Here is a 9,484-nt window from a genome sequence, read left to right on the forward strand (position 1 = left end):
AGCGGGGGGAAGGGGATGTGAAGGGGGAGGGTGGGAAGGTTTGGGGAAAGAGGGGGCTCAGGGAGTCCCTACTTATGCACCTCCCCCCGATCTCCCCAGGCAGTTCCTATGGAGCTTCCGCCTGCCCGGGGAGGCCCAGAAGATCGACCGCATGATGGAGGCCTTTGCCCAGCGTTACTGTCTCTGCAACCCCGGCGTCTTCCAGTCCACAGGTACCTGGGTTCTAGCCCCGGTGCGGGGAGGGGAGTGGGGCCTAGTAGTTAGAGCAGGGGAGGCTGGGAACCCGGACTCCTGAGTTCTCTCTCTGCTCTGGGGTCGGGGTGGTGTCTATTGGGGGCTTCCTCCTACCGGCCTCCCTTGCTCCCTTAGACACCTGCTACGTGCTCTCCTTCGCCGTCATCATGCTGAACACCAGCCTGCACAACCCCAATGTGCGGGACAAACCCACCGTGGAGCGATTCATCACCATGAACCGGGGCATCAACGACGGGGGCGACCTGCCCGAGGAGCTGCTGCGGGTGAGGATGGGGCTCTGATCTGGGGGGCAGGGCAGGATACTGGGGTCAATGGGTCCGTGAGTCTGGCCTGCTGGTGAGGAGGGGGTGTGGCTTGTGTCTGACTCCACCCTTCAGGAAAAGGGCTGTGGCCACTGACTCTTGTCATTGGGGGTGTGACCTTATTCTGACTCCACCCCTTGAAGGGGGTGTGGCCTCTTTGTGACTCCGCCCCCTTGCCTCCCCAGAACCTGTACGACAGCATCCGGAACGAGCCGTTCAAGATCCCGGAGGACGACGGGAACGACCTGACCCACACGTTCTTCAACCCGGACCGGGAGGGCTGGCTGCTCAAGCTGGGTGAGAGCGGGACCCCCCGGACCCCCACACCCACTGATCCCCACCCCCGCGATCTCTGCATGCCTCTGCGCTCTCCTCTCTCTGTGTCCCACCGACCCCCCGCTGTGTCCTCAAAGCACCGACCTTCCTTCCGCACCTGCAGGAATACTCCCCCTGCCCCGGCTAGGACACCTGGGTCCATACCCCCAACCCAGCCTCGGCTAGGACACCTGGGTCCATCCATCCCCCCACCCCCACACACACACACTTCCCCCCACACACAAACACCTGGGCTAGGACCCTCCCCCCCCCAATACAGCCCCATTTCAGCTAGTGCTCCTCGGTCTGCCCCACTCCCACTCCAGCCCCCCCAGCCTTGGCTAAGGCTCCTGGGACACACACGCACCCCAGCCTCAATCAGGATTCCTGGGTCCCCCATAGCCCCCTACCCTAACACCCAGCCTCAGCTCGGCTCCTGGGTCCGTCCGCCCACCTCCAGCCTTCAGTTGGCCCCGGTCTACCTCTGTCCCTGCCCTGCGCGCTGGGCCTCCCCCAAGCCGCCTGAGTCCGACTCTGCTTCCTTCCCCATGGGGGCTTTGAGGGCACTGCCCCCCCCAACTCCACTCCCCCCTCCCAAAGTTGAATGTACTGGGGTAGGGGGTTACACAACTATAGGGGGAGCTCCTCCCCCCGCAATGTGAGCCCTCACCCCAAAGGCATTGGGACACCACTTTGCAGCACCCCCTGTTTCGAGGTAGGTGCCCCCAGACTAGCGGGCCCATGAGGGGTCAGGATGGGGGTTGCACAGACCCCAAGCAGCTCAGTCAGAGGCACAGGCTGGATTTGGGGGGTTCTGGGGGGATTGAGGTTTGGGGTCACAGGTGGGTAGTGGGAAGGTGGAGAAAGCTGAGTGGGAGAGTTCAGGAGGCTGGGAGGGTCCTGAGCTGCTGGGGAGGAAGTAGGTGGAGGGATCTGTATGTGTGTGTGGGGGGGAGGTGATGGGGAAGGGATGTGGATACAGACCTTACTTCGTGCCTGACCCCATTGCTGCCTCTAGGGGGAGGCACAGATTGGGGGTTAGGGGGTGAGCAGGGATCAGCTCCCAAGAGCTGGGATGGGGACTGGGAATCAGGACACCTGGGTTCCATCATGGCTCTGGGAGGAGAGTGGAGTCTAGTGGTTAGTGTGTGTGTGTTGGGGGGGCGGGGGCGGGAGCTGGGAGCCAGGACTCCTGGGTTCTCTCCCACCTCTGGGAGGGGAGTGGGGGCTAGAGGGTTAGAGCAGGGGACTGCGAGTCAGGATGCCGGGGTTTTCTCTCAGCTCTGGGGTGAGTGGGGGCTAGTGGTTAGAGCCGAGGGGTAGAGGTGGATGCTGGGTGCCAGGACTCCTGGGTTCTGTTTAATCTTTTCCCCAGCCCCCGGGACGGGGAATGGCCATCTGGGATGATGGGTGCCTTCGCTCACAGAGAAAAGCCGGACAGAGGCACCCCCCTCCCTCGCTCTATGTATCAAACCGCTGTGACATCCCCCCCCAGCAAAAAGGACATTCCCCCCCCTCCCCCCCAGCACTGATCCCTGCGGCAGGGGTGTGATTTGACCGTGTTTTTCCTCCTCACGTTGATATAACTGATTTTTCCTCTTTCTCTCTCTTCTCTCTTCTCTTTCCCCCTGCTACTCCCGCTCTTTCCTTGTTCTTCTCCCTCGCCCATAATTGTATCTCTCCCTCTCCTTTCCCACTCCTGCCCCCCATGGCCCCCCCCCCCCACGGCGCTGATGCCACTGCGCTCGGGTCTCACCGTTCTCCCCAGAGAGGTAACGGAAGGAAAGCCGCGCTGGACAAGGGCGGTAGGGACTCCCAGCCCAAAATAGCACCTCACCCCTTAGAATCCACATCACCACAGTAGAGATTTGCCCCGAGTCCTGTACACCTGACTCCCGAGCATTGGACTGGCTGTCGGGTGGACATTTCCATCACTACCGGATACCACACACAGCACCAGACCACGGTCAAGGCGGGTCCTGCCCTTGAGAAGGGGGTTGCTGGAATCACCCTGAATTCTCACACAAAGTTCAAAGTTTTGTCTCTAGGGACGTTTTTGTCACACGGGTGTGTTAGCAGGGGGCTGGCGAACAGAAGCAGCGCGACAATCGCTGGTTCACTCTCCTCCCGAGCCAGGAGTGGGGTCTAGTGGTGTAGGGCAGGTGAGCGGCGGAGGGACCCGGACTCCGGGTTCTCTCCGCTCGGAGGAGAGTTCGGCCAGTGACACCAGTTCTCAGCCCCCCCCCCCCCCCCCCAGCCTGCGCAGTGCCATGGCAGGGCAGCTGCATAAGCGCTTTTATGCCTAAAATTGAGCCCCCATGTGCGCCGCGAGGGTGCGTGTCTATCCCAGCATGCCTGCGGCAGGCCTGTCAGTCCCTCACACTGCTCGGGTGACGACGGCCCAATAGGATCAATAGCTGGCCCCCCCCAGCTGCCCCCATCACTCGAAGCCCCCCAATCTCTGCGCTTCCCTTGCCAGCGCGCTAGAGTTCCTGGCGCGCTTGAAAACGTGGAGAAAGACGGCTGGTTCATTCTGGACGACAACTTCATTACACTTCGGTACACCACGGTGAGCGCCCCACCACACCCCGGAGCCAGCCCGGCTCGGGCCTGCAGCGCTGGAGTCCCGCCCCAGAGGCCTATCTGCCCTTGGAGCCTGTTTCTAACAGCTCCCGTGCCGCCAGTTGCTTCCGAGGCAGACCCAAGTGCTCCCCTAGTGGTCCAGTGATGAATCGCCTGCCCCTTGGGTGAGCCCCTTGCCCCGAATCATCGGGGTCAGGCTCGGCCCACAGACAGGCCCCTGAAGGAACCCAGGGTCCTGCCCGCTCACCCTCCTGCGGCCCGGGGCTTCCTGGCTCCACCACTTAGCTCCGTAGCCATGCAAGAGCGTCCCACAGCGAGCCGCGTCCCCCTGACTCCGCGCATTTGCTTCTGCCAGTCAGGACAAGGACGCGGCGGATCATCCCACTGGAAACCTGAGCATTCCAGGGAGGTGAGGATCCGCAAGGCCGGTGAGGCAGCGCCCCGCTCCCCCACCCCTCTGCGGCCGCCGCCTTCCGACGTTCACGCATAGTCCTCATCTGTCCTTACCTCTCTCCTTCAATGGCTTCTTCCTCCTGTCTATCCCTCGTTGTATCCCGCTCCCGGTCCAGCCAATCCATCCCTTCCCTCCACCCATATAGCACGACACCCCCGCCATCCATCCGCAAACCCCTCCTTTCCTCCACCTTCCTGGCAGCATTTGACACTGTAGATCAGGCGGCCTACACCGCTCTACCACTGCATTGTTCTCTCAGCTCTGAGCTTTCATTCGAGCACAAGATGAGGCTTACTGTTGTCCTTGATTGCGAGATGCTGCGAGCCCAAGTCACTGCAGGGTGCGATGAATCAGCCCCAGAGTTGTGACTGATGCAGGCCTGAGTCTGCTGATGCCTGAGCCTGTCATGGGGGTCGGGGGTAGCTGGAATCGGATGTAGGCTGACGGCCCCGTGCTGATTCTGTCTCTCCTCCTCCACCCCAGGGACTGTTTTTTGAGCTGTATTATCCCAACAATAAAGGCCAGCTGATAAAGCTAGCAGACGGAGGCCGAGGGCGAGTATCGCGAGAAGGGAACCACATGGTCTATCCGCATCTCGCACCCACGCAGAGGGAGAAAGGACGAGTGGATCAAACTCTATATCAAGTGGAGAGTCAGTCCTGTGCCGTGGCCCCATCCCACCCTCCCAGAGCCGGGGAACAACTCAGGCTCCTGGCTGCCCTCAGCCCCCTTGCCAGGGTGTTGCGGGAATGCGGTTTCCAGCTCAATGATGGGGAAGTGGATAAGCAAGATTTGTGGGGGCCGAGTCTAATTACACCCCATTTGGAGGGGCAAACAGGCATGTGGGGGGCTGGGTCATTCCCAGCATGTGCCGATGCGGCCATGGGGGCCCCCAGGGTGACTCCCAAGGCCGAGAGGCTTCTGGGCGAGCGCATGACCTCTGGCCCCCTTAACTTTCCTGCTTTCCCACAGGGCTGCCGGTTCACGTGGACCCCTTCTACCGAGATGCTGGCCGCCCGCCAAAGAGAAGCGCAATCTCGGTCAAGAAGAAATCAGAGCAGCAAGCTGTGAGCCAGGCCGGCCAGCAGGCTGCCTTTCTGTGCCCCCGCCAACCCACCTCCTGGGCGCGCTGTAACTGAACCCCGCTGGGCAGGGGCCAGAAAAAAATAAACCACGGACAGACGGACAGCAGACAGAGCATCACTGACTCTCCCTCCCCAGCATCTTGTGGCACCACCAGCCGGCTCTGTCTTCCGAACCACGGCCCCCGGGCACCCCCACTTGGAACAGCCCCTCTCCAGGAGGCCCCTGGGTACCATGGGCCAAATCCCCTCCCCGCCTGTGCGGGCTGTGGCCCTGCCATGCCAATCAAGCTCAGGACCTTGGCAGCGATTCTGATCAGAGTGTAACCAGATGGACCCTGGGGAAGCAAGATCAGAATGCAAACCTGCCCCGTTGCCGTTAGGAGTGACTTGGATGACTTGGAGAAACTGAGATCAGAACCGTGCCCTCCCCGATTTGCAAAGAGGAGTGACTCTGATGACCAGCCCTGACTCTGTACCTCAGCACTTTTCCTTCAGGGGTCTCTGGATTTTCAGCTGGCTGACACAAGCTCCTGTCTACACGAATCAACTCTGAGGTTGCATATAAGTCTCTTGCCGAGCATCCCCTCCCACTCTCCTTCCAGGTGGCCTGGGAATTTACCCACAATGCTCGTGCTACCAGCCTGACTGTGGGGCACCAGCAGCTTATGGCGTCCATTGTGCTACGGCCTTTGGGGTCTACCCTCACCCCACCATTCCAGCAATAGCAGGCATGGGGTGGGGGGGCATTCCCATTTGGCATCTTCCCCCCTCCCCCCATGCTAGCTGGCCCTCTGCAGTGCCCCATGGCAGCCAGCAGGGGGAACTGGAGTTCTTCCCTTGGGGCAGCCAGCGGAGGGAGGAGTTTAGCCAGCCCCCTGGCCTCCCCCTCACCAGCTAATTTTTAAATCTTCCCACAGGGGGTGCCCCCCCCACTCCTACATACACACTATTGGCCCTAACATTTGGGGTCAACCCAGAGGGCCTCCCCCATTTTTGTGCACCCCCTCTGGACTCCAGGAACGTACACTACAGATTGAGGGTGTATGGGGAGCACCCCCGCCCCCAAAGTCGAAAGCCATTTGCTTTCGCCTGCTGTGGAATCTCGTCCTGATTACTCTTCTGCCAGGAGCGCAAGGCGCCGTCAGAAAGCCTGGCCTCTCGCCTGGTGCCGCTGGGAGCAGATATGGGGCTCCCCCCACAAGTACCAATCTCTCTGCCCCCTTCCCGCTACCACCTTTCCGGCTCAGCCATCGCAGGGCGTCCTGGGAGAGCCCCCCAGCTCGTCGGCTCCTAGAGGCAACCACATGGCAACTGGACCAAGCCAGCGGGACCCATCTCCCACGCCTGGGACCCCTGGACTTGCTGCCTCCTCCCGGCGCAGGGGGATTTCACCCCACCCTGGGCGCTGGTGTGGACAGAGGGGGCCCGGCACCAGCCCCGTGCCCGCCCCAGGATTCCAGGGCGGGTTCAAGTTTTTGTAATTATTATTTAAGGATTTAATGGATGCAACTTTCAATGGAATTAAAACACTACAGTCTTGAGTAGAACCTGGGGTGTGTGTATGTGGGTGGGGGGATCCACTCAGGGCATCAAACACCCAGGACAGCTAATGGAGGGGGCACCAAAGTGGTCTGGAACCAGCGGCTCCTTGAACCCTGTTTGGGGCTGGGAGCCAGGACTCCTGGGTTCTCTCCCCAGCTCCAGGAGGGGAGTGGGTCCCAGTGGTTAGAGGGGGGAGCCGGGAGTTGGGTTCTGTCCGGGCTCTGGGAGGGGAGTGGGGTCTAATGGCTACAGCAGGGGGGTGGCTGGGAACCAGGACGCCTGGGTTCTATTAGACTGCACGGGGGGGTGGATGATGCAGGCAGCCTCTGGCCCAGGATGTGAGCACCCTGGGGCCTTGCTCAGCCCTTAGCTGACATCCCTCTGTCCCCACTGCCTCCCGCCAGCGATGGGAGCCTGATGCCGGGGCTCTTTAGCTGGGATCTAAGGTCCCTCTGGGCTGGGCAGCAGGCTCCCAAGCGCCTCGCAGGCCGGGGGAGGGCTGAGGGGAGTCCTCTCTCCCTGGGGTAGCCTGCACCCCAAATCCCTCATGCTTGGCTCTAGCCTGAAGCCTGCACCCCCAGTGTGAGCCCTCATATGCCCCCTGCCCCCCCAAGCCCCACACCCCCAGCCGAGACTTCACATCCAAGCCTGGCCCCAACGCGAGAGCCTGCATCCAACCCCTCATTCCAGTCCAAGCCAAAGTCCTCACCAACCCAACCCCTGCACCAGCCTGGAGCCCCCTCCTGCACCCAAAACCCCTCATCCCCAGAGCCTCACACCCCGTGCTGAGCCCCTCATTCCTGGCTCTGCCCAGAGCCTGCACCCCAAACCCCTCATCCCCAGAGCTCACACCCCAGTGCTGAGCCCCTCATCTCTGGCTCTGCCCAGAGCCTGCACCCAAATCCCTCATACCTGGTCTCACTCCAGAGCTGACACCTTCAGCCCCATATCGCTGGTCCACCCCAAGCCTGCACCCCCACACACAACTCGAACCCCTCGCCCCACCTCATATTGATGTAAAAATTATAGAGGAACAGGGACACCCCTTGCCCCCTGATAGGATGCAGCCACTTCTGGGGTGGGGCATGTTGGGTATTTGCGCGCTCAGACAAAGCACTGACTCACAGGTGTGCCGGGGCTGCTGCTGCTGCTTCCTTGGAGTTTATTCTGTCTTTTCCAAGGGGAAAAAAAAATAGCATTGAATCCTACGTAAAACGCACCAAAGCTACGTGACACCGGACACAGCATATGTACAGCCCACCCAGCCCAGGGCTGAGCACAGCTATATACACAACAAGAAGCGAAGGGGGGGGTCTCCGAGCCCCTCTGCTTTAACCACTAGACCCACTCCTCTCCAGAGCGCAGGGAGAGAACCCAGGCGTCCTGACTCCCAGCCCCCGCTCTAACCACTAACCCACTCCCCTCCCAGAGCCAGAGAGAGAACCCAGAAGTCCTGACTCCCAGCCCCCCCGTCGCCGCTCTAACACTAACCCGCCCCTCCCAGAGCCAGAAAGAACCAGAATCCTGACTCCCACCCCCCTGCTCTAACCACTAGACCCACTCCCTCCCAGACCAGAGAAGAGAACCAGGCATCCGGGCCTCCAGCCCCCGTGGGCGCGGGCTAGTGGCAGGCGTGAGGGAGCTTGGGCACGCCGCCCGTGCAGCTCCACGGCGCCCTCGCCCAGGCCACGAGGTCCCCACGGGCGGCGGCCGGCGCAGGTGGCAGGCTGTAGATCCGCCCGGCGCCAGGACGTGCTCCACACGTGATATCGCCAGCTCCCGATGAAGGCCTGCGTGGCATCGAAGCGGCCGCCCACGTGTCCCTGGGGGGAGCAGAGAGGCCAGGGTAAGCAGAGAGCGGGCACAAGCACACACCCGGGAAATGGGGGGGGTACCCGGGGAGGATGCTCTCAGCTGTGGGGGGTGTAATGTGGGGGGGGTTCTCGTACCTGCTCCTGCCCAGGATGAAGACGCCCCTGGCTTGATGGGGTGCCAGGGGGGCTAGGTCTCCCCGCTGCCCCCGCCGCACCCGTCTCGGTAGTCTCCCAACGCCGTCCGCGTGGACAGGTCACGCAGATGTGGTGCACACTTGTCGTCGTGGATGCCAGGGGCAAGGTGCAGCCTGGGGGGGGTGCGGCATGGGAAAGGGTTTAGAGGCAGTGCTCGCATTCCCCACGACCCGCCACAGTGGGAAGCCCCCCCCGCCCCGTGGGTCGCAGCCCAGCGTCCCACCGGGCCCCATGATGCTCCCCAAGGCCAGCGCCCACTGCCAGCCCCCCATGCTGCCTCCCGCAGCCCAACACCTCCTCCTGACCCCGCCGCCCGCTCCCGCAGCCCAGGGCCCGCCTGCCAACCCCATGCTGCCCCTGCAGCCCAGAGCCCCCCACCAGCCCCCCCCGCCCCGCTCCCCGCAGCCCAGCACTCCTCCTGACCCATGCCTCGCTCCCTACAGCCAGCTCCCCGCAACCCCCCATGCTCTCTGCAGGTCAGCTCCCCCTGCTCCCCAGCGCCCCTGCCCACCCCCCATGCTGCTCCCTGCAGGCCATCCCCTGCCGAGCCCTGCTCCCACGCCCCTACCGGGCCCCCGCCCCGCTCCCCGCAGCCCAGCGCCCCCCACAGGCCCCCATGCTGCTCCCTGCAGGCCACTCCCCCTGCCGAGCCCCTGCCGGCTCCCCACAGCCAGCACCCCTCCTGACCCCCAGCCTCATCCCCACAGCCAGCGCCCCCTGCTGAGCCTGCCCTGCACGCTAGCTGCCCCCGCCCCTCTCCGCAGCCCAGCACCCCACCAGGGCTCCCGCCCCTTCCCGTGGCCAGCGCCCCTGCATCCCCCCTGACCGTGGCAGATCCCAGCCCCGCACCTTGTCGTTGATAGAGCAGCTCCATGGGGTTGCTCTCCCACCACAATGAGCACCAGCTCGTTGCCTGGGCCGGCACGGAGTAGGAGAAGG

The 9,484-nt window shown here is 62.8% G+C and overlaps 1 protein-coding gene across 1 annotated transcript in view; it reads left to right on the forward strand.

Annotated features, from left to right (window-relative positions):
• Positions 1-2,486, forward strand: part of LOC116834901 (uncharacterized) — a 6,113-nt gene extending 3,627 nt beyond the window's left edge. The window contains exons 4-6 of the mRNA XM_075070526.1: positions 104-212; positions 370-518; positions 743-2,486. Coding sequence (XP_074926627.1) covers positions 104-212; positions 370-518; positions 743-1,534 — 1,050 coding nt within the window. The 3' untranslated portion in view covers positions 1,535-2,486. The remainder of the gene's footprint in view (positions 1-103; positions 213-369; positions 519-742) is intronic.
• The last annotated feature ends 6,998 nt before the right edge of the window (positions 2,487-9,484 follow it).

This window comes from Chelonoidis abingdonii, chromosome 11 (assembly GCF_003597395.2).
Source record: "Chelonoidis abingdonii isolate Lonesome George chromosome 11, CheloAbing_2.0, whole genome shotgun sequence".
Classification (NCBI taxonomy): domain Eukaryota; kingdom Metazoa; phylum Chordata; order Testudines; family Testudinidae; genus Chelonoidis; species Chelonoidis abingdonii.